The sequence below is a fragment of the Labeo rohita genome, unplaced genomic scaffold (genome assembly GCF_022985175.1).
Source record: "Labeo rohita strain BAU-BD-2019 unplaced genomic scaffold, IGBB_LRoh.1.0 scaffold_903, whole genome shotgun sequence".
NCBI lineage: Eukaryota > Metazoa > Chordata > Actinopteri > Cypriniformes > Cyprinidae > Labeo > Labeo rohita.
Window position 1 is genome coordinate 1 of NW_026129858.1, and position 26143 is coordinate 26143.

The window sequence follows — 26143 nt, forward strand, 5'->3', positions numbered from 1 at the left end:
AACATGCATATGAGGAAAAACATTTATTTCATAACGTAAGTTTCCCCCCACTTTTAATTGTTTTACTTCAATGAAAGGTTAGCATTTTGTGAATTTTTTGAATGCACTGTAAAAAACTACCATGAATTTAACAGTAAAAATACTGTAAAAATGCTACAGTAAAAACCTGTTAAATGGTTAACTATGAAAGGCCGTACAATGAACAGTGAAATTTACCGTAAATTGACATTCCCAGAATTCCCTGTGTTACATTTTTTTTTTTTTTTAGATTTGATGTGTTTTTTTTTGTTTTTTTTGTTGTTGTTGAAATAACCCTTTCTTCTTAGTTTTTTCTTATCAGTTTTGTACATTAGGGTTCTATGTTACATCTAATGTTGTTAAATTAATGTTTATGCATTATTTTAGTTTCATGTGTGTTACCATGATGGTGTTTAGTGTTTGTGTGAATGACACTGTGCACCTTCTATATATTAATATATAAAAGCTGCTTGTGATGAGCTTTGGTTCATCATGTGATTTTTCTCATCACCACCTGCTTTTGGTGGTTATCAGTGTATTACAAAGGTACAAAACAGATTTCAGTACTTCAATAGGTTGGTACATTAACATTATATCAGTTAATGAAATTACGGTATTTACCTGTAAATTTAAGTGAAAACCGCAAAACATAAAATGTTGCTACCATATTTTTTACGGTAAAATTCTGGCAACCTCAGCTGCCAGTTTTTACCGTAAATTTCACGGAATATTTTTTACAGTGCACTGTAATTATGAAACGAAGCGACATAGTTGTACTAGACAAGTGTGAAATTAATGTGGATAATAACGTGGATGTAAATGTCAGGATTGTGTTCGGTTTTGTCTTGTTTTTTCCCAGTGTTTTTACCTTCTGTTTCTAGTGTTTTGGTTTGTTCCATTGTCTCCCCCTTGGTTTTGTTTAGTTTTGGTTTCTCCTGCCCATATTTGTACTTCCCCTCATTATCTCGTTTGTGACCACTCCCCTGTTTTTGTATATTTAAGTTTTGTATGTTTGTTTGTTTCACAAGGTCTGGTCGGTGATTATATTGTCATTCAGTTTATGGTCTATGCTGTGTCTGGTTTCCTGCCGTTTCCCTGCGTTTGTTTTATGTTCACTTTTGGATTACTTAATAAAACTACACCTGTTGGGATCTCCGCTCTCCTCCAGCTTATTCCCACGCACACCACGACGACGTATAGCGTGACAGTACAGTGCCCTCCACTAATATTGGCATCCTTGGTAAATATGAGCAAAGACGGCTATGAAAATAAATCTGTTTTTTTTATCTTTATGATCTTACGTTTTACGAAAGGAAGTGAAATGTGACAACATGCCCCGTAGGTGGGGTTCATTCTGCGAGGGGCAAAAAAAAATCTAATTTTTGAGTTTCACAATGAACACATCGTTTCTTTTTAAAATCCATAAAAGTTAATAGTGAAAATTACATCGCTAATGTCATAGAATAGCACAGTTTAATAGGGGCAGATTGAAACGCAGTGTTACAACGTTCCCCATCAGCGTGACTGAAATATAAAACTGATTCGTGTCTTCTTCTGGCTTCCCAAGCAAAACTATCTAAACTGATAAATAACAGACTGGAGATTAAAATAATAGCAGATTTGACTCATTTTAAATGAATACTAAACACTGAGATGAAAAATTTACTTTAGCCAGAAATTTACTTTTATCTCTGTATATTGTTGCTATGGGAACTAGTAAATACCGTACATTTAGCATGTGTGGAAATATTTCAACCACGTTACAACTAACCTGGCGTTAGTTTGTGCCCCGCGCTCCCCTAAGCCGTTTCTAACGGGAAGAATAACAACATGTAAAAGAGCAGTAAACTGTAAAACCGTTTGTTCTAGCTACCAGTGTGTTTAAGACGATTATATAAAACGATTTTTATAGTTTACAAATAACAGAAAGACGCATTACACGTACAAATGGCTGCGCCCAATCTAACGGAAAAAATAAGGTGAACATGGCATTTGCGCTGTGGGGGAGTTCGGGTCCGGATCTTTCCCGATTCAGATTCTCTACCATTTACTGTCTCTTCAATGGAATGATGTAAACTAAATAAGTAATTACATAAATGTTTGTGAAATGTATAATAAATAGATTTTATGATAATCGTTAGCTATTTATAACTCCTCGAGTAAACACCGCACAGTAAATTCGACTTAAAAACCAAACACTGAAACACACATATAATATCGTGGGGCAAATCCAGCTTTATGCATGTTACATTTTGCGTTATGGATGTGACATGCTTAGAGAATGTGTTACCAATATACCGAACCATCTGTTTATATTTTAATAAACCCTTGTTGACAGAGTCAGAAGAAATATCAGTCTATGCACAAGTTTTCTATTTTAAAAAAGGGAAATAATCATGCGTTATGGATGTGACAAAAAAGGACAGTTTTTTGAGAGACTACATTTTTTGTACGAACTAAAATGCACAAACCAGACGCAATAATACAGAACAAATAGAGAAGTGATGGCTCTTCACAGAACATAGAATTGTTACTTATTATATTTTTGTTATAATAAATAATTGCTTTAATATTATATATAATTATTATTTATAATTATATGTACTGCTATGAATGTGACAAGGTTTTTTTCATGGTAAGGTTGACCTTTGCATGGAATTACCCCGTGACTTTTATCTGACAGTATCATATTGTAAGAAGGACATACAGGACTTACACATAAGTAAGACAGAACTTGTAAGCTTTGGTTTGCAGCGTTGAGAAATGTGTCTCTCATCCAGAAGTGGGTGGGACCAGGGGCGTTTCTAGGATTTTAAAACATCCGGGGCTGGTGCCAAAACATCAGGGGCTAGTGGTAGTTGGTGGGAGCTCACATCATGCTCACATAAGATTTTGTTAGACACAAGTGGTTGAACCTGGATCCTTCTAGGTGGGTCCGGGGGCATTAAACTGGGTGTTAAAGACCTTGTCACACTATTAACAATAGTAAATAGTAATCACTGCAAATAACATAGCAATGTATTAATGTATCAATGTATTGATATATCAATGTAATTATAACATTACAAAAATATGTTAGACAAATAAAATAATACATTTGAAAATGTATTTATAACTGTAACAAATATATAGTTGCATACAGAAATAGGGCCCTATTTTTCCCCCAAATTCCATTTAATTTAATTTAATTTATTTATTTTTCAAATTCTGTTTTCTGTTTTCATTTTTCTGGTTAAATTTAATTTTATTAATCAAAATGTATTTCATCATGTGTAATTAATTAAAACCATGAATCTTATCAAATTTACTGTCAATTTATTAAAAATTAAGAAAAATGTTGGGAAAAATGTTTAGGACCCTATGAATTTTTTTTTTCTCACTTTACGTTTTATTGTTACCAAATATGTTTTAGCATGTCTGTTTATTTGAATGCATAAAAACAATTTTTATTTATTTTTTACTATAGCTTCATGAAATTCTGTGTTGTGCATTTTTCTGGTTATCAGATGAAGATATAAAATATAGATTTTATTGATCTTTTAATTTTATTTTTATTTTTTTCCAAATAATGGGGATTTACTATTATAATGTAAAAATCATGGAAAAATATTGTGTGAAAAAAAGGTACACATTTTTTATTAATTAATAGTAGTAGTAGTCGTAGTGATAGGCACGTACATACTGAATGATTAATAAAGTTACTGAAATGAGTGCGTGCGTGTGTGTGTGTGTGTGAAGACCCTGGTGGTGAGTGGGACATATCCCACCCGTAAATTACCCGTAAACTATGAACTTATCACAGGACAAACTCTAACTTTAGTTTTTAGTTTCTTTCGAGCATTACCAGTTTTCATCTCAGTTTTTAGTATTCATTTAAAATTAGACAAATCTGCTATTATTTTAATCTCCAATCAGTTATCAGTTTAGATAGTTTATTAATGCTTGGCAACCCAGCAAAAGACACCAGTTTTATATTCCAGTCGCGCTGATGGGGAACGTTGTAACACTGCGTTACAATCTGTCTCATGGTTGCGATGTGTTTGTTGTAAAACTCACAAATTAGATTTTTTTATTATTATTATTATTATTCTTAAAAAAAAAAAACTCCATTATTTTATTTGCAAAAAGTTAATTTTACTGACTAAATATTCTAGTTTGTCATGTATATATATTTTTTTCATTCTATCTGATAACATTTTAAGCTGTCATAAGTGGAAATGTAGTTGCATTATTTCTTGTGTTGTTTTGCAATGAAAATTTACCACAGATAATAATCTACCATTTGTATCACTCTTCTGACTTTAAGAACCACTGGGTTGTGAATTTTACAAAAAAAAGCAAAGACTGATAACTATAAAACTTCTGCTTTAATCTCTGTTTTAATGATTTGATGTACAGATATGAGTGGTGCAGGTGACTTAGCAAATGTTCATATCAATTTATTGCTAAAGCTTTCATCATGGTATCATTATGGTATTGAATGATGTTTTAAAAACTTAAGTGCTGTCCTCTTAACCCTAAATCCTACAGTATCATTTTTAATACATGCATTTCTAAAATTAAAAGGCTCTTAATTTATGTATCAAGTATATGACAAAACATAAAAAAACACATATGCAGACTTTTACCTTTTGTCTTTTTCTTTTATATAATGCAAAAAAGTTGCATTTAAATGTATTATTTCAGGTTTTACATTGTTAATAATACGATTTTTATCCTATCAAAGTGTTTGATGCATTGAATTTTTTTATATTTTTGTTGCCAATTTTAATATCACAAAAAAAGCCTAAAAACAAGCTTACTGAAGACAAGTAAACGGTCACGACTTACAATAGAAAAAAAAAGAAATTCAGTGATTCAATCAAGGAAAATTAGTGATTTCTGTATAATGTTTGACACAAATGGCAACAGCACCTGTTTAGAGAAATAATACACACAAAAATGTACATTCTCTGTTGTTGTTCTAAACCTCTAGGAGTTTCCTTCTGCTGTTGAAGCAAATGAATAAGTTGGAGCAATACTGGAAAACAAACCACAGTTTAAAAAAAAAAAAAAACATTGGGATGATTGGGGACCAGAAACTTTTTGGTAATTAATATTCCTCAAAATATCTTCTTTTATGATGAGGAGAGCAAAGAAATTCATGGAGGTTTAGAATAACTGGAGGGTGAGTAAATGATGACAGAATTTTCATTATTGGGTGAACTCTCCCTTTAAAATCTCATCATATAATGTTAGGATCTCATATAGCCTATTCCTATACATGCTTTATCTTTAACTACGTTCATGTAAGACACAAATGACTGTGTTGACGAGGAGACAGGCATTTTGGCACGTAACTATGTGTATTTGAACGCTATGGTGCTGTGGCGCTGCTATACAAGCAGGTGCGCGCTGCGCGTATCACGCTGAAACCTTAACGCGCGCAATTCTGCCTTGCTGTCCCTGAGCAGTTACTTTTGTTTTTTAAACCACAGTGCTTAAAATGCATTTCAATTAAAAGCTTAGCCTGCATCATGACGCGCAGAGCGACTGATATATTCTACCGGGTCCCAACCCATAAGCGAATATACTTCGTTCAAACACAAAAAGCAATAGACATCCAACAAGTTTATAATCAAACTAACCTGAAATCTGTGGGAACGATGACGCTGTGTTTTATGTGCCTGCGGACAAACTGTGCTACTATCTCTGTGTCGTGCTGACAGCGGTTATGAAACCTAAATCTTTCTGCAATCACGATCGGTTTCGGACAGAAATGTTCTTTCAAAACAGTCACAATGTCATTGTATGATTTCGCACCCGGCCTCTCCGGAGCGATCAAACTCTGCAGCAGTCCGTAGCACCGCGACTCGTTTCTCTTCCGAAATGTCATTTGCAGAAACAAATTATTCAAACCTTTCTATGTAGGTAGCCCACTGCTCGGCTGACTCATCAAAGACATCGATATGACCGATAAACAGCCATTTCGTCGGGTGTTGTTCCGCATGTTCACTACAGTCATCCAATCAGAAGTATTCAGCAGTCACTCCTTCAGCTCGCACAACTCATGCGTTCGAAAAGACAATCCTCGTCGCCAATATGTTATGTATCTTCTATATAACATGAATACACTGAGACGATTGCTGTGTCAACTCGCTTATTCTTTACTTACTGAGAACTCTGCTAAACTTTTTCTTCTTAATAACATAACATACATACAAGGGCAAGACCGAGAGCGCATTCTAGTGCTTAAAACATACAGTGCATACATCACACGCACTGTTATTATTATTATTTTTTTAATGTAATAGGAAATAGTCCAACGAATCGTTCGGTTTGCAATGAACCGGTACACGTTTCGATACAAATATGTGTATCGTTACACCATTGTTTTTTTTTATTTTTTATTATTAGTTGTTTTTGTTGTTATTGTTATGCGTGAATAAAAACTATTTAGTTGTTTCAGTTTGTTATTTGCCTAATAAATGACAATAAAACTTTTTGTTTTTTAAAAAAAGTTGGCGGGTAATGGGTGGTCTAACAAATTTGTTAAGAACTTTTTATGTAGCTACTTAGTTTTGTAAGGATTTGAACTGATAATTAAACTTACAAACTCACTTGTTAACACTGTGACCCTTTCTTGATTGCCAACTGCTACAACCTAAAAAGCGCAAGGCTGGCGCTCTGTAGCGGATTCACACCTCAGTTGCAGAGGCGAATTGCTTGACACCTCAGAGCATGTTCCTAGAATCTGTTTGTGTAATATGTGGGCGTACATCCGGCCATAGATCGCGAGTGGTTCACGCAGAAAGGAAAAAAAAAACGTTTGACAAAGGATTCAGGGAACCTAGAACGTTCTGAAGAAAGACAGACAGACATTTGAGACTAGCTATAGACATTTGAAAATACATTGCTTGTCTTACCGGAGAAAATTAATTTGCGTCAACTGCCCATATGGTTAATCCGCGTTTGTGAGTAGGCTATATGAGATCCTGACATTACATGATGAGATTTTAAAGGGATATTTGACCCAAAAATGAAAATACAGTCATCATTTACTCATCCGCAAGTTGTTCTAAACCTGCATGAATTTCTTTTCTCTCCACAACATAAAAAGATATTTTGAGGAATCTTCATAACCATAAAGTTTCTGCTTCCCAATAATCCAACAGTGTTTTTTAATACTATGGAGGTCATAGGGGCCCAGCAACTGGTTTTTTCCCAGTATTGTTCCAAATATATTATTTTGCGTCCAACAGCAGAAGGAAACTCATACAGGTTTAGAACAAGAACAGAATTTACATTTTTGTGTGAATTATTCCTCTTAAACCGGCTACACACTACAGGATTTTTAGGCCGATTTTGCCCCGATTTTCCCCTCCTGAGAATCGGAGCAAAAATCTTGTTGAGCACCTAGATCGGTCCCGATGTTCAGCACAGATTATCTGGTAATGTGAGACTTTCACAGATCGAATCTTTCACCTCCCAATCTGCTCTCACACAAATCGGGGTAGCCCCGATCATATCAAACATGTTTGATATTCAGGATTTTAAATCGGGATGATCACAGCTGTGATTACGTCAGTACTTTAACAACAGCCAATGAGCGACCGCAAAACAGCTGCTGTACGGTCCATTGGATAGTGGAGGTGGAGGAAACTGCTTCTTATGTTTTTGTAGTAACACTGTCTGTATAAAATGTTGAAAACATACCACAACCGCATGGAGCAAGGAAAGCCGATCCGAGCCCATCTTTTTTCCCCTTCTCTTAAAATGGCTTATACTACTGTTTTAGCAATATAAATAGTTCACTTTTGTATGTAATGGCAAAGTGATTATATGTCGTTTCGTTATATATATAAAGTACAGACCAAAAGTTTGGACACACCTTCTTATTCAGAGTTTTCTTTATTTTCATGACTATGAAAATTGTAGATTCACACTGAAGGCATCAAAACTATGAATTAACACATGTGGAATTATATACATAACAAAAAACTGTGAAACGACTGAAAATATGTCATATTCTAGGTTCTTCAAAGTAGCCACCTTTTGCTTTGATTACTGCTTTGCACACTCTTGGCATTCTCTTGATGAGCTTCAAGAGGTAGTCACCTGAAATGGTTTTCACTTCACAGGTGTGCCCTGTCAGGTTTAATAAGTGGGATTTCTTGCCTTATAAATGGGGTTGGGACCATCAGTTGTGTTGTGCAGAAGTCAGGTGGATACACAGCTGATAGTCCTACTGAATAGACTGTTAGAATTTGTATTATGGCAAGAAAAAAGCAGCTAAGTAAAGAAAAACGAGTGGCCATCATTACTTTAAGAAATGAAGGTCAGTCAGTCCGAAAAATTGGAAAACTTTGAAAGTGTCCGCCCCAGGAAAGGAAGACCAAGAGTCACCTCTGCTGCGGAGGATAAGTTCATCCGAGTCACCAGCCTCAGAAATCGCAGGTTAACAGCAGCTCAGATTAGAGACCAGGTCAATGCCACACAGAGTTCTAGCAGCAGACACATCTCTAGAACAACTGTTAAGAGGAGACTGTGAATCAGGCCTTCATGGTAGAATATCTGCTAGGAAACCACTGCTAAGGAGAGGCAACAAGCAGAAGAGACTTGTTTGGGCTAAAGAACACAAGGAATGGACATTAGACCAGTGGAAATCTGTGCTTTGGTCTGATGAGTCCAAATTTGAGATCTTTGGTTCCAACCACCGTGTCTTTGTGCGACGCAGAAAAGGTGAACGGATGGACTCTACATGCCTGGTTCCCACCGTGAAGCATGGAGGAGGAGGTGTGATGGTGTGGGGGTGCTTTGCTGGTGACACTGTTGGGGATTTATTAAAAATTGAAGGCATACTGAACCAGCATGGCTACCACAGCATCTTGCAGCGGCATGCTATTCCATCCGGTTTGCGTTTAGTTGGACCATCATTTATTTTTCAACAGGACAATGACCCCAAACACACCTCCAGGCTGTGTAAGGGCTATTTGACCAAGAAGGAGAGTGATGGGGTGCTGCGCCAGATGACCTGGCCTCCACAGTCACCGGACCTGAACCCAATCGAGATGGTTTGGGGTGAGCTGGACCGCAGAGTGAAGGCAAAAGGGCCAACAAGTGCTAAGCATCTCTGGGAACTCCTTCAAGACTGTTGGAAGACCATTTCAGGTGAATACCTCTTGAAGCTCATCAAGAGAATGCCAAGAGTGTGCAAAGCAGTAATCAAAGCAAAAGGTGGCTACTTTGAAGAACCTCGAATATGACATATTTTCAGTTGTTTCACACTTTTTGTTATGTATATAATTCCACATGTTACTTCATAGTTTTAATAGTTTTAATGAATCTACAATTTTCATAGTCATGAAAATAAAGAAAACTCTTTGAATGAGAAGGTGTGTCCAAACTTTTGGTCTGTACTATATATATATATATATATATATATGACAGTGAGTTCATATGTTTAATCAGTTCTGCCTTCTCAAATCACAACCTGCATAAAGTAAAATATATAGATATAAAACAGTTAAAGCATATAACAGTTAACTAACATAAAAAAAAAAAAAAACACATTTGTAAACATTAGTTGCTGAAATGATGATGTTGCTTAAGATCACGTGAGGCGCTCCCTCCGGCATAATAATCTTAATAATATCTTGTAGTGTGTGATGCGCCACAATTTTCAAATCTTGTAGTTTGTGCATGTTTACGATTTCAGGGAAGAAAATCTGCAAAGATTCTCCTTATGTGTGCGCTGCAACCAGATTTCATAATCGGTTAGGATTTTAAAAATCCTGTAGTGTGAAGCCGGCTTTATGCAGCTGCTGTTGCCATTTGTGTCAAACATTATAAAGAAATCACTCACTGTCCTTGACTGAATAACTGAATTTCATTTTTTTCTATTGTAAGTCATGTTTACTTGTTCTCAGTAAGCTTGTTTTTATTTAGGGTATTTTTTTGGTAACAAAAATTATGAAATTTCAACGCATCAAACATTTTGATAGGATAAAAATCTTATAGCTATAAAGCTATACATACATGATATCTATCTATCTATCTATCTATCTATCTATCTATATATACACATCACATATGTGATGGTGGGCAGTAAGTCATGGTCCCAGTGTCCATTGAGGTCTTAATGCAGCCCTGCCTGAGGGTGAGTAAATTTTAGGCCTACTGTTCTACTAAAAAAAAAAAAACCTGCTTGGATGGCCTGAGGGAGTAAATTAACAGCAAACTTTCATTTTTGTAGGTATCGCTTTAAGGGCACTGAGCTTAGACATTTTTCCTGTCTTGCACAACCATATCCTGTTGTGTGACAGCAACATGTACCATTTGCACTTTAATCTGTTTGAAAAATTGGTATACTTTAAACATTTTGTGTATTCTTCAAAAGTAAGCTATTGTTATATTTAATGTTATTTTGTTATGTTTTATACTACTTTGTTATTAACACTGTAAAGCCTGTAATAAATACATAATAAATGGGGGGAAAAAATTGAACTTTTTTTGCAATATATAAACAAAAGACAAAAGCTAAAAGAAAAAAAGTCTGCATATGTGTTTTTTTTATTTTTATGTTTTGTTTTTCATATACTTGATAAACCAGGCTTTTATAGCCTTTTAATTTAAAAAATGCATGTAGCAAAAATGATACAGTAGGCTTTGAGGTTAAGAGGACAACACTTAAGTTTTTAAAACATCATTCAATACCATGATGAAAGCTTTAGCAATAAATTGATATGAAAATTGGCTAAATCACCTGCCTGCACCACTCATATCTGTACATCAAATCATTAAAACAGAGCTCAAAACAGAAGTCATCAGTATTTGCTTTTTGTAAAATTCACAACCCAGTGGTTCTTGAGGTCGGAAGAGTAATTGTCTGAGTAGATTGTTTCCTGAGATAAATTTCCCAGGCAAAACAACACCAGAAATGACGCAACTATAATTCCTATTAACCTTATTTTTTAAAGCGGAAGTAGGGTAGCGCGGGGCAAACACTAACACTTTTTTAATTTCTTAGTTTGTGTAAATCCACGTGGGGTTCACATTGTAACATGTAAGGGGCACGTTGTAACATGACGGTATGACAGCTTGAAATGAAAAGAAAACATGCACGACAAACTAAAATATTTTGTCAAAAAAATAAAACGATTAACTAATAAAATAACGGCGTTTTTTAAATAATAAAGCTTCACAACGAACACTTCACAATCATGCGTGGGACGGCCCTAATGCCAAAGCTATACCGTATAGTTCAAAACAATGTGCGCAAATAGATGAAACACGTTTAGACATTCAGAAAAACACTCCCCTCCCTCCAAAATGCTTTACATTACATGAAAAAATAATTTCTGAACATTAAACATCGATTGTCAGTCTTTATTCACCTGTTTCTTGTGGTTTCTTTTTAAAATCCATAAAAGTTAATAGTGAAAATATCACTAATGTCATAGAATAGCATAGTTTAACAGGGGCAGATCGTAACGCAGTGTTAAAACGTTCCCCATCATTGCGACTGGAATATAAAACTGGTTAGTGTCTTTTGCTGACTTGGCATGCAATCATTAATAAACTTAATCTAAACTGATACCGAATAGAGATTACAATAATAGCATATTTGTCTAATTTTAAATGAATACTAAAAATTGAGATGGAATATTTACTTCAGCCAGAAATTTACTTGGTAATGCTCGAAAAAAGCCGAAACTTAGAGTTTGTCCTGTGATACGTTGATAGTTTACATGTAATTTATGGGTGGGATATGTCCCACTCACCACTAGGGTCTTCACATACAAGCGCTTTAATCAATCGCTTAATAATGTTGCGGAGGTCTATTCATACCAGTTACATCACGAAAAAAACACACATACAAATGTACGTGTCCCCCGAATATATTTAATTAAACTACATGTAGGAATGTACCCCCCCAACACACACACACACACACACACACACACACACACACTCTAGTACTACTCCTGTTCTGTCCCACCCACTTCTTAAAAGAAAGTTACGCCACTGGATAAGAGCACATTTCTCAACGCTGCAAACCAAAGCTTACAAGTTCTGTCTTATTTATCGGTAAGTCCAGTATGTCCTTCTTACAATATGATACTGTCAGATAAATGTTACGGGATAATTCCATGCAAAGGTCAACCTTACCATGAATATATACATCCATAACAGTACATATAATAATAAATAATAATTATATATCATATTAAAACAATTATTTATTGTAACAAAAATATAATAATAAATATTTGAAGTCTGCAAGTAGGAAACTCTGTCCTCTGCTTGCTATTTGTTTTACTGGGTTTTCGGTACATGGTATTTCACCCAATTCTAATTTGTCTGTTTTGTTGGTGCCTATTATTAAAGATAAAGCTGGTAATATAAGTAGCATGGCCAATTATCGACCAATAGCTTTGGCCAGCATTTTATCTAAAGTCCTTGAGAGAACTTTATTAAATAAGTTGGAGATGTTTGTCCTGACTTGTGATAACCAGTTTGGTTTTAAACCTAAACATATGTGTATTTTTGCTTTAAAGGAGGTTTTAGATTTGTATAACAGGCACAATTCCACAATGTTTGTGTGTTTAATTGATGCTTCTAAAGCCCTTGATCGTGCTAATCATGAAAACTTATTTGACAAGTTAAGTAATAGAGGAGTTCATAAATTTTTAATAAGAATTTTGTTTTTTTTGGTATGCTTATCAGTCAATGCATGTGAAATGGGGTAATTCTGTGTCTGCTCCATTCAATGTATGCAGTGGAGTTAGACAGGGAAGTATTTTGTCTCTCTTTCTCTTTAATACTATGTTGTTGGCAATACTATCATCAACCACTTTATGTATGCAAATGATTTGGTGCTATTTGTCCACATAGTTCGGGCCTTCAACAGTTATTAAATATAATGCAGAGAAGAGTAATACTATGATAATTAGGAGTAGGGAGGACCAGAAACTTTAATTCCCTGACTTTTCTCTATCTGGTGCTGTCCTTAATGTATGTAAAGACGTTAAATACTTGGGGCACTGTATAACTGACGACTTGTCTGACGATAGGGACATTTACAGACAGTGTCGTAAGATATATGCTCAAGTTAACATGTTGAAGTGCAAATTTAGTATGTGCTCAGAATCTGTTAAGATTGCACTTTAGAGCATTTTGTACCCCTATGTGTACTGCCCATTTGTGGCGGTGTTATAGAAAGAGTAGCATGCAGAAACTTTGTGTAGCATATAATGACAGATTGAGGCTGTTGCTTAAGGTTCCACAATGGAGCAGTGCAATCCACATATTTGTTTGGGCGGGTGTGCCAACTTGCTCTGCTGTGTTGCGTAATTTGATGTACAGGTGTATGTGTAGGTTATCAGATGTGCAAACAGTATAATTTTAACACGTTTTAGTCTATAAGTACATATGTGATGTTGTGGATTCTGTTTTTTTTTTTTAATTAGTTGTTTTATTGCTGTTTATTTAGTATGTTGTATTGTCTGTGTTATTAGACCATGTGTGTCCTTAAAAAAGTTTGATTGATTGATTGATTGAACTCCTGGAAACCCCTGGACTGGTGCCACTAACACTAAGGTAACGGAGAGTGAGAGCTGCGGGGTCGGAGAACAGAAAGAATGAGGCGGACAAGCGTTGACAAGCAACAAAAAATAAGTTTAACTAAAAATAACAAAATCGGTTTTTATCAAATCATAGTTTATATATAAAATGAATGAATACGCGAAATATATTTAACTTAAACAGCCTAATTAACAGATTAACAAAATGAAAGGAAAAGACTGAACGACATGCTGCTGAGTTTGGTTAATGTTTGTGTGGCGCGGCGCTCTACGAAAGTTCACGAAAAGTGTTTGTTGTTTTTTTTGTTGTTTGTTTCCGCTGTTCGTTCGCGCCGGCGCCTCACGCACACACATACAGCATTGCAATCAGTCAACAAACATGTACACTGATCAGGTTTATTACCTCCGTGAAGTTGGCACCCCATAAAAAGAAATAATGACCAAAACTATGCCATTCGTTTGTGCTACGTTTGTGCTGATTTGTGCCGCAGAAACGAACGTTTGTGCTGGTTTGGTGTTTAAGATATTAAACATTATATTATTGACCGTCACTTTCCACCCCATGTTGCCCAAATCGCTCCAAACCGGCGCAGTTCGTTTGTGCTCGATTTGTGCCCGTTTGTGCCGTTAAAATAAACACGGTATCTGTTTTCCTTTCCTAGATATAACCAAAATATTTTCGGGACTGTGACGTCACTCTCCACCCCAGTTCGTCTAAATCACACAAAACTGGCGTCATTCGTTTGTGCTCGATTTGTGCCGTTGAAATGAACGTCAAATATATTTCCCCTTCTTAGAAATAACGAACACAATTTGAGGCAGTGACGTCACTGCCCACCCCACGTCATCCAAATCTCTCCAAACCGGGGGTGCGTTTCCCAAAAGCATCGTTAGCCAACTATGGTCGCAAGTTCCGTCGTTACCAACATAGTTCAATGATTTGGTGTTTCCCGAAACCATAGTTCAAACGAACATTCGAAAACAGTGTCACAAACGTACGTGGTTGGCACTACAGCTTTCGACCTGTGGTTAGAAGCATAGTTCCTTGTTATGGGCTCAATAAATTATGCTGTTGGGCACATTAGGCAAGCCAACATGTAGTACAATCTATATCTTTCACTCAGTCTAAATGTAAATGCATTTTAATCTACGTATTTTTAAGCTTCCTTGCAAGCGACGTTTTTGCATTGTGCGCATGCGCAGAAATGCCTACGGGAACTCCGGAGTATGACGTAAAAAGGAACCCACGATGATTCAAACATCAAATAAAGCGAAATGACACGTAACAAAAAATAATATATTAGTCTCCAAGTGCCATGTTTAATATAGCTGCATTTTAGAGATGTCTAATAAGTTAAATAGCATAAATTATTACTCGGTGACGTCATTAACAACGGCCCTACACTGTTGAACTAATGTGGTTCAAACTAAGGAGATGCGACCGTGTTCGGGAAACAGTCGTGACTAGCTAGTTCGTTTCCACAACAATGCATCATACTATGGAGGTTAATCGGCGAGCTACGTCGTTGCACGGGAAACGCACCCCAGCAAACAAGACCGTTTGGGGCCCGCGTGGGCCGACTGTGGGCAAAAAATCTAACCCGCGCGGGCAGCCGCTGTGGGCCCCAATACCGGCGTGAAATGCGGGGCATGTGTGGGCCCCACACTATGGGGCCCGTGTGGGGCCCGAGTGGGACAGCCCAAAAGTGTGGGTTAAGTGTGGGCTGGCCCACACAAAGCAGAGTGGGCCCCCAATTGGGCCGATTGTGGGCCCATAAAGTGTGGGCATGCTGTGGGCTGGGTGTGGGCACTGTAGGGATAGTGTGGGGATGCTGTGGGCGGGGTGTGGGCACAGTGGGGATAGTGTGGGCATGCTGTAGGCTGGGTGGGGGCACCTGTGAATGGCCACTGTGGCCTTAACAAAAAACAAAATTAGTTTGCTTTTACTTTGTACCTGCAAAATGCCACAATATTTTTCAATACTATTAATGCATATGCAGAATAACTGCACGCTGAAAGTAGAAGCAATAAATTAAGAGTCATAAATTCCAAATACTTTCATTTATTCACAGCCAAGTAAAAAAAAAAAAAAAAAGCAGAAAATACTACTGTTTAAAAGTTTAGGGTCGGTAAGATTTGTCAGTGTTTTTGAAAGAGCTCTCTTATGCTTAACAACACTACATTTCTTATCATCAGCAGTCTTAAAAACTGTTGTGCTGCTTTATATTTTTGAGGAAACCATGATATACTTTTTCAGGATCCTTTAAATAATGCTTTTATTCTCCTTTAAAGAGCAGCATTTATTTGAAATAGGATTTTTGTGCAACAGTGTAAAAGTTTTTATCAACTTAACACATCCTTTCTGAATGAAAATAATTTCTTAAACATTTCAAATGTAAAAATGTATTTCTTAGATTTAAAAATAATAATAATAAAATACTGACCCCAAACTATTGAACAGTTGAATGTATTAAATAATTTTATAGGACAGAGCAATGATCAATTATTAATAAATCAGAATGTTAAGTAGATCATAAATCAGTTCCTTAAGGGGCAACAGTAGAATCTGCCTGATCGCTGTTCTTCTGCTCCTTCCACCATCCCATGTGTCTTATACTGTGGAGGCATTTTAATAGATGTTTCCATTTCAGATGCTGTGGCCAGCCTACTTTTTGTTCCATCAACTAAGTGAGAAAGAAAAGAACAATTAAAATATATATATATTTTATATATTTATATAAATATATATATGTATATATATATATATATATATAAACCTAAATATAATATATATATATATATATATATATATATATATATATATATAAACCTAAATAATACAAGATTTTTTGTTTTTTTGTTACCAGAAAGTCAATGGCATGAACAATGACAAAAATAGTTGAAATGTTCTTCTAAATCTTTTTTTTTTTTTAACAACAACAGAGTGAGTAAATGATGACAGAACTATTTTTTAGAGGAAGGTGCACTGTAACAAAATTACTACTGACTTTAACTTGATGCATGAATGTGCAGCTTTAAATAAACTTAAATGCACTTACATTACAAAAGATGCAGTGACCTGGTGGCTCTTTGTTTAGCTGAAGCTGACAAACCAAAGGGAAAAAAAAAGAGAGAGAGAGAGAGAGAGAGAGAGAGAGAGAGATATTAGCGAAATATAACAATACAACTTAAAAAGTATTAAGGTTTTGACTACCTGACTCACACAGCCTGGTTCAGCATTCAAATACAACGCGAATATGGACACATTTAATTGGATTCATGCCGAATGAGAGAGGTAGGCTGCGTTTGCTTTCAGTTTAAAATTATTCGTTTTGGCTTGTTTATGTATTTCATTCTTACTTTGTTCCGAAAACCGTTTAATAGTCTATAGGCTAAGTATTGTATTTATTGTTTGTACATTATAACGTTTCTTTTTATTTACCCGCGTTATTTATAAATGTTATAATTTTGTGCTTATCTGTGTTTAACCTAAACTACAAGTAACGTTAATGTAGACTTACATACCTCAGGCCATCCACTTTTTATTTTATCTTCAGTAGAACAGTAGGCCTAAGAAAGATTTTTAGTTAAAATCACATTAACAGTGCTACGTTTTTCAGGATTTTTTGATGAGTTTAAAACAGTGTTTATTCAAAACAGAAATAATTTGTAATAATACACACTACTGTTCACAAGTTTGGGGTCAATGATTTATTTATTTCCTTTCCTAGAATCATTACTCGAGCCCCTTGGATTCTTGGATTCAGATGTTTATATTTACGTAAACGTTAGTCTGTGTGGTGTGTAATGTTCATAATTGCAATGCTGCATTTCCTTAAAAAAATGTAATCAGATTTTTAATGAAACTGATTTTCTTTTTTAATGAATGATCATATATGGCTACATTTACAGTAGAAGTAAAGAATCAGTTGGAATATAATTTAAGACTGAAAGGATTAATATCATAATCTCTGTCATAGAATGAATAATCACACAAGAGATATAAATGTAACAACACTATGTTTTTGTTTTTTTATTCAGATTACTTTCTCTGTTTCCTCTTTCAAGTAGGCCCAAACCTCACTCTCTCCTGAGATCATTATCATTACAGGTTACAGGCAACATGATTACATTAAAGAAACATCTAGATAAACTCCATGCTGTAAATGGTCAGAAAGTACCAGCTGTTGTATTATGTTGTATTATTATTCTGTATTATAAGCTGTTTCATAATTATATTGTTCACATGTTTTGATTTACTATGATTTTGTACAGGTCAGTTTAAGATTCAGAAACCAGGATGTCCAGCACCGTCATACCCATGAACTCTGCACCGCTCGTCGTTCAGTTTCAACCAGGTTCACCTCTTGGAATTCAGGCATTTCTGAAAGGCCAACCGAAAGCCCTTGGGGTGAGAAATGTCTCATAAACAAAAATATTTTCCTAGTACAATCATAAGTCCATAACTGCAGCTACCATAAATGTATATTGTATACTGTATATTGTTCCACTATATCAGTGGTTTTCAAACCATTCCATAAAGTACCCCCAGCACTGCACATTTAGTATGTCTCTCTATTTATGATACACCCACTTCAGGTCTTGCAGCTGGTGAGTTGAATCAGGTGTGAAAGATGAGGGAGGCACACAAAATGTGCAAGGCTGGGGTACTTCAGGACAGGTTTGAGAACCACTGCACTATATGAAAGACTCTCTTGTCGTACTCACTCTTTCTTTTTGTCTCTCACAGACGGTCCAGATAATGATCGGTGTGCTGACTCTCCTGATTGGCATTGTGTCTACAATTTATGGAGAGAGTGGCTTTGTCATTAGTGGTCTTCCTTACTGGGGAACTCTAATTGTAAGTTACAATTATACAATTTATTGTTCTGTCTTTCATAATACAAGCTACACACAGAAAAAAAATGGTGCTTCAGTGGTTCTTTGGTGTGATTGTGGTGCTATATAGCACCGTTAGTTTATAAAGAACCGGTCAAGCCCCTGTCTGGTTCTTCAGCAGTTCTTCAGTGGTTCTTTGGGGTCGTTTAGGTGCTATATAGCACCACTGCCATATAAAGAACCTGTTAAGCCTCTGAATAAGGATCTCTTACTCTCTCTTAAACTCTTCAGTTGGGGAAAGGATTAAAAACAACATTAACATACAGTGTATTTCCTGAAGATCTTTTTGCCCCTAAGGCCCCCATAAGGAAATATTTCCCACATAAGACCTTTTGACCTTAGAAAAGCATAAAAGTGATTCAAGACATTTTGCCATTGTAGTAAATATATTTACTACTATTGTAGTAATACAAGCCCCTATGATTGTTTCTATTGAGCACCATTTTTGTTGAAGTAATAAAATGCTATACACAGCAAAATCCCCAGTGTTAATTTAACACTCTGAGTGTGGACACATATAAACACTGAAGCAGTGTTGAAGTTAACAAGATAATTAGGTGATTAACGAAGTGATGATTGATCATTATTGAAGACACTTGATGTTAATAAGCAGAATCACCAAAGGAGAAAACCAACATTTTTAAGCAACCATTATAGTGGTCAGTGTTTGCATTAGTTGGGCTCTTGACCCTTAAATCATCAATATTAGGTCTTGTTTGGCTACAATTACTGAGTTATAACAGCCAGACAAGCCAAGAAGTCAATAAGATGGCATTGACTGTGCTTGACTTAATCATCATATAGTGACTTGAGTATTTGACTTAAATTTCATATAAAATTTCCTTAAAGAAAAAAAAAAAAAAAAACTGTGAACAAAAGATCAATCAGTTTTGCCATAATCAGACAGATGATGAAAAAAGGTTTATCTTAATTTAGACACACAGACATGAAGAATCAGTGCTAGAATCGCAACAATGGTGACCATCAAAAAGCACGTTGTAGCCAATCAGAACTTATCCATGACTCCCATCATGCATTGCGGCATGAATAAATTCTGAGAGTTCAGAGTTGATCTGTTTATCTGAATATGCCGTTTGTCACCATTGTTGAGATTCATGGGTTGGTTCTTGATGTCTATGTGTGCCTAGGTGAAATATATATATATATATATATATATATATATATTTATATATATTTATATATTTTTATATATTTTTATATATATATATATATATATATAATATATTTTATATACAACCTGTAGCCTTGAAAAATATTTTTAGGAAAGAACAACCTGGTTGTAAGAAAAATCTTTCCTAAATGTATAGGAAGTGCTGGATCTTCTGTGGATTGTCAAGGCTATTACAATAAGCAAAAAAAAAAAAAAAACCTAATTTAGAGATTAGACTCTAGGTGATTTACATCAAAAAATGAATATGTTAAAACATAATCACCTGGTGACTTGAGCTTCAACTCAAAGGGTCAAGAGCCCAACTAATGCAAACACTGACCACTATAATAGTTGCTTAAAAATTTTGGTTTTCTCCTTTGGTGATTCTCCTTATAAACATCAGGTGTCTTCAATAATGATTAATCATCACTTTGTTAATCACCTAATTATCTCATTACTGTGTATGGTACATCTGATGGTTCTGCATAGAACCATTTGACAAAGGTGCCATATAACACCTTTTAAAATAGGTGCTATATAGCACTAAAAGTGGTTTCCCTATGATTACAAGCCAAAGAACCACTTTTAGTGCTATATAGCACCATTTGTTTTTAGAGTGTACATATTCCAATGCAAGCCTCAATTTTTGTCTTTCTCTCTCTTCTCAGTACATTATCGCAGGCGCACTCTCCGTTGCTGCAGAAAATAACATCAATTCACTCTCAAGTTTGTGTTTGGTATGTACACTACAATATACTTTTACTGTGTAAGTACAGAAATAGTGTCCTGTTGAGTTTGTGCTGATTTTCTGTGAGGTGTACAGACAACACAAGATAGTGCAATAATAATAACTTGCATTTTTGAGTAACTGCCATTTTGAATTTTATGAAAAGAAAATAATGATAAATGATTTTTTGAGAATCCACACCAAATTGCGTCAAAGTTGCACCTATAGGAGGCTCTGCAACTCCTCAACACTGTAACTGTAGAATCCGTAAAGTTAGAAATAATTATGAATCATCTTTGGTTGATGTCATAACATATGACCTGGATACATAGAATAAAAAACATGGCTGCTACCAGCCAATTAAATTTCAGCAACTAATAATAATATCAAATCTCAATGGCTGGGGAGACTTTCATCTGGTTTTGATGTGTGCTTCTGTCTTGAATAAAAATAAATACATTGTACATACCTTCGGGATAAAATTGGATATGCCAGTCCATTTATTGTCCATTTGTCATCGCAACAAACAACAACAACAACAACAAAAATCAAATCAAACTTGTTACAAACAAAATATTTAAATTCAAGACAAAAAAGGAGTCAGTGCATTTGATACAGCATGGCATGGTCAAAAGGATTGTTTGACCTTCCATAGCCCACCTGTAATTAATTAATGCCTTATATAAATACACTGAAATACTCATAGTGCCCTCTAGTGCCAAAAACAAAAATGACAACTCAAAATCATGGCTCCAACAGAGGCAAGAGGCAAGATGAAGAAAAAAAAAGAAAAAAACTATAAAACTATCTGAACTTTTCTGAAGGGCTAATGAGACAAATTATAATATAAACTAAATGTAGTGGTAAATACATACATTATGTTAATGCATAATGTATTAAATTAAAATTTTAGTTTATAGGGCCTCAAAATGAGTACACTAAAGGTGTTCTTATGATTATCTTACTAAAGCATATTTTTTAGTATATTAAGTACGAAATTAGTGTGTGAAAATAGAGCAATGCATTATGAAACTGCACATTTTTTCACCTGGGGTAGTTGGTGTTACACAGTGTATGGTCATACACTGATGATTACATTACTTGACCACATACACTGACATTTAGCATAAAATACTGAGAGCATCTGCTGTACCAACGTGATCTCACCATAATTCGTATGTATTTTACGTAAAAAATGTGGTTCTATAAAACGTCAATACATTTACTTACGTTTTCAGACACTAAAACGTACGTATTTACAGCATTTAAACGTAAAATACTGACGTTGACAACACCTAAAAACGAATCCTTATGAATATTAAAATTGCGGTATTAATTTCGTTATTGTTGTCTTTAGTTCAATATCAATGGCCTTATGTTTTCCGTTTCATTATTAAATTGTTTAATCGATTACTCAATATGAAACGATGACATTTTGCTCAGTTCTGTGTGATTTCTGCTGCCAGTTCGTTTCCAAGATGCATGATGCAAGACTACACTTTAAACCCTTAAAATAAGTAACATTTCTGCAATCGTTTAACCATTAATGTAATATTTTCTTTGTTTTCCGTGGTGGGACACAAAAGGCGTTTTCTCCGACATGCTGTGACTAACAATAGAACCATACAATACACCACAACGCAACATAATTACAAAATTAAGCGATTTTATTTGGGGATTATTTTGGGGATTATCGTCTATAAAAATATTTCATGTTATATTGTTACTAAAATGGTAATTTCCCTGCATATTTTGGTAAGTTAAATTTTGTATCATTTTAAATTAGCAATAAAATGAGTATAGATTTGGGGGAAGGCTAAGGGGGCTAAAAATCTAAATCGCTCACTGACAAAATGAGGGGAGAGATGACTGACAGACCATGCTGGAGGATTTGCTGCTCAGTCTTATGCTCAGTGACAAACATCATTTACACAGAGTGCGCGTTAATCACAAAAGCAAAAGTGAAAGTAAACAGCACAAAAGCGATTTCAATACCCTGCTTATTGATAGTGCGAGAACTATATACAATATTAAAATGTTTCGGGGTGCGACCGGCAAGAAAGTTTGCTGTAAAAACCACATTAGATTTAAAAAGGCAAATTTGAATTGCATCACTTTATTATCCACATGAGCCGCTGGTGCTTGGACTCTGATGATTGCTGCTTTTCTATCTACATTAACATGTTAACACAATGTTTTGAAGCTCTTGCTAATGTATTAATCTGCTTTATGTTTCTTTTTTCTGCCTACAGGTGAAAGCTTCACTCGGAATGAACATTTTCAGTATTATAACCGCAGGCATCGCCATTATTATTCTTTCACTGGATTTGGTTATAGGGTCAGGCCGTTATGATAGTAATTATTATAACCGTACTGACCCTTCTGAATTACAGAGAGCGTATGAGGTATGTCTTCAACTTTTATATTTACTAGGCGTGCACCGAAATTGCACTTTCTGTTTTTGCCCAAAAAATGGCCGAAAATATGAGCCAATTATTTACATTTATTTAGTAATTACTGCTAAGAACGCTTTCAGTTTCACGATTGATCTAAGATGATAAAAGATGTTCTTTACTACTGAGTTTGTTTGTCAAATTTATTCCAAAAAGCACTCCTAAAAATTTTTTGGCATGTGTATGAGAATTCATAGATTGTTACGAATCTGGTCGGTGATCTGCAGTCCACTCACCACCAGATGTCACTCTCACCCTGTCACAACAAGCAGACTGTTGCACTACACTCCAGACTACATTCCCCGTCGTTCAGCGCACTGATTGGGTCAGCACCTGTGACCAATGTGGCTATAAAAGCCCCGGTCTTTCCCCATGCAAGCTACAGTGCATTGTTGTTGTTATTATTGTTCGCGTTCCCTAGTTTCCATGTTCCCGAGTTCCTAGTTCCCTTTGTTTAGTTCCCTCGCCTGGCCATCTCGTCTCGGCTGTCTCGCCGCCTGCCTATTGGACTCTTGCTCATTTATTGGATTATTCTCTCGTCTCATCTCCTTTACGGATTACGTTCGCCCTGGATCGACTCACAACCTGTTTTACGGACTTCTATTGTGCCTCGCCCCTACATACCTGCTTGTTGTTGTTTTGACCCTGCCTGTACGACCATGTCTTTGTCTCGTCCCATCAATAAAAGCTTGCAGATGGATTCGCTCGCCTCTCGCCTCTCACCTCTCACTCAACGTTACACAGATAAAGGACCCAAATGGTTATTTATCTGTATAATCGAAGCTGGAGGTCCAAAATCTACTGTTTCAGTTTTAGAGTAATTTTGGCGTTAACAACTACTGTCAGCATTTATTAAAGACACGAAGGGAAATATTAGCATTGAAAAGAACACTTATTCTTGCGGCTAACATTACTGCATGTGTAAGAGTTTCCCTTTCAGGGACAAAATTATTTATATGAATCACACAACATGATATACTAAGGTTTGCACCAGTCAATTTACTGGTATTTATGCCATAACCAGATGCTAATTTGCATTGTTCTTGATAGATTGTGTTGGTCATTATAAACATTAAACATTACGTTAGTGTTTTTAATGAACTTTCCACTCCCATCTGTGCTTTTATGGGATTGTGCTGTCTTGCTATTTGCCTTGTTTAGTAAATTCTAAATGTGTTAGTATATGAACCTCAAGGATGATTGTTTCTGGATTGCTGAGCAGTCAGTGTACCAGTGTGAGTAGTAATTATCATTTATTTTGTTATAATGTTAATGTTGATTTTTCTCTCAGACTCTTTTCAGGGGAATCAGGGGTGTTTTGCTGTTATTCGCCGTGCTCGAGTTTATCATCTCCATCTGTCTGTCAGCATTTGCCTGTAAAGCCAACGCCTGCGCCTGCTGTTGTCCTCCTCAGGTGTGTAATGAGCCAAATCAGGGGTTTCTGAACTTCCCTCAAGTTCTTAACATGTAAAATTCTTCAGTTTTAGACTCCTGTCCACAGTCAACTAAAGTGAACTCAGCACACACGGTGTTCCCACCAATTTATCTTTAATACTAACATTACATGTGTTTTTCAAAAGGTGCAGTTTGTTCCACAGGCTTTACCACCTCAGTCCTCTGATTTCAGGCCCATTCATTTCCAGAATCTTAACAGCTCAGAGGTAAGTGAAAATTGTAACCGCAGTTTAGTTGGACTTTGAGTAAAATGGTTAAAAAAAAAAAAAAAAAAATTCTTTTAATTTAGTGTTGATAGTCCATGTTTTGGAAGTGTGGGTGCAATAATTGTTACATAATATTATCAATAAATAAGCAATCAAGCAAGAAAGCTGACCATATAGTGTTTTGTTTTGTTTTTTTTCCTTGCAGATACCATTGGCAAGTAGCTCTTCCATTCATCACCAGCCTGCAGGCGCTCCTCCACAATACAGCCAATACAAACAAATCTGAATAAGTGGACAGTGTTCTCTTATGAAACAAAACATATAGGAATGTATTTGAAAATATAATTCAATTTGCTTAGATACACATTTCATATATACAACATATTTAGATTGTATAAAAGAAAAGTGTGGACTGAAAACAAATATTAAAGTTTTGCATTTTTGGACTATTGGATGTCTTGTTAAAATATCATGCCAACATTTGTGGAAAATGAGATTTGAAATTTATAACTTAACAAAGTAATTTATGTACTATTTCAAAAGTACCATATTTTATCACATGTATATCTATATATTTTTTAAAGGGTCATCGGATGACCATTTTCCACACGCTGATACGATTCTATATCGTCTTAATGAGAAGTCTACAACATACTTTGGTTAAAATTTCTCAGTGGTAGTGTAAAAAAACACCCTTTTTACCTTGTCAAAATTAGCCCTGTTCAGAGCGAGCAATTCTTTTGCATGTTGCTTTAAATGCTTGTTTTATTTTAAGCCGTGCTCACACTGTGCATTTTTAATAGTCCTTTATTATTGTTGCTTGTCAGACTGTACATACATGATGATCATGTCACACTGTGGGATCTCATTGTGATTAATTTCAGATTGCGACAGTCAAGACACGTTAAAAAATGGTGCATGCATTAACCCATATGCGAGCTGCATTACACGCAGGGCTGAAATGTTGGCTATCATTAAGTTTATGAATGGTGGCAATAATGGCACATTTAAGAAGAATAGTGTAAACAGCACTACACACCCAAATGGAAACAGTGGCGCAACCGGTGTTTATCATAGCAAAGGCAGCATGTCATATGATTTCCGTGTGCACCGGAGTTTATGCGATAAGAAGAAATCTCTACTAGAGATTCTCTAGCATTAATTCTGATCATGGCGTGCCTTGAAAACAGAGACAGTTTAATGTTTGCCAAAGGAGATGTCACACTGCAGGACTGTGTGCCAAATCTTCTGAATTTCGTCAGAGGTAAAATCTGATCACAACAGCCATTAGCCTGTTGGTGAACTTGTCAAACAGCGATCAAAGACTACAGATTTTACTCTAGGATTATAGGAATCCTTTAGGATTTAAAAAATTTGTCTCAGATGGCCAAATCGTGGCCAAAATCGCATAGTGTGAGCCCGCATTTAGCCGCAATACTTGCTAACTAGCACATTACTAAGAAAGGTGATTTGTAAAGATACATAAAAACCCTTATGCCCTCACTTCTGCTGTAGGTGAAGCTGCATCACGAATGATGCGCGCCAACATAGACACGTTTATGTAGATAGCCGGGCCCATTTCCTTCTAAAATAAAAGTCATGTTAATCCTCTGTGTCTTCAGCGGCTCAGATGTCAGGAGTAAATGATG

General features: G+C 35.6%; 1 protein-coding gene across 2 annotated transcripts; it reads left to right on the forward strand.

Moving 5' to 3' along the window:
• The first annotated feature begins 11964 nt into the window (after positions 1–11964).
• On the forward strand, positions 11965–24940 carry LOC127162354 (membrane-spanning 4-domains subfamily A member 4A-like). Of its 2 annotated transcripts, XM_051105154.1 has the most exons (8): positions 11965–12087; positions 17859–17994; positions 18334–18444; positions 20322–20390; positions 22633–22785; positions 24125–24247; positions 24414–24494; positions 24700–24940. In XM_051105154.1, exons 2-8 carry the CDS (start codon positions 17884–17886, stop codon positions 24778–24780), a joined length of 729 nt encoding a protein of 242 aa, XP_050961111.1. In that variant the 5' UTR covers positions 11965–12087; positions 17859–17883; the 3' UTR covers positions 24781–24940. The 2 variants fall into 2 exon arrangements, with proteins under 2 accessions (XP_050961111.1, XP_050961112.1); XM_051105155.1 differs by lacking the exon at positions 24414–24494.
• Positions 24941–26143: the final 1203 nt, after the last annotated feature.

Bases quoted from the DNA above. Each gene is read 5' to 3' on its own strand.
- LOC127162354 (XM_051105154.1), top strand. From the start codon at position 17,884: ATGTCCAGCACCGTCATACCCATGAACTCTGCACCGCTCGTCGTTCAG. The intron at 17,995-18,333 runs GTGAGAAATGTC...TGTCTCTCACAG, and splicing joins GCCAACCGAAAGCCCTTGGG to ACGGTCCAGATAATGATCGG. The intron at 22,786-24,124 runs GTATGTCTTCAA...TTTTTCTCTCAG, and splicing joins AATTACAGAGAGCGTATGAG to ACTCTTTTCAGGGGAATCAG.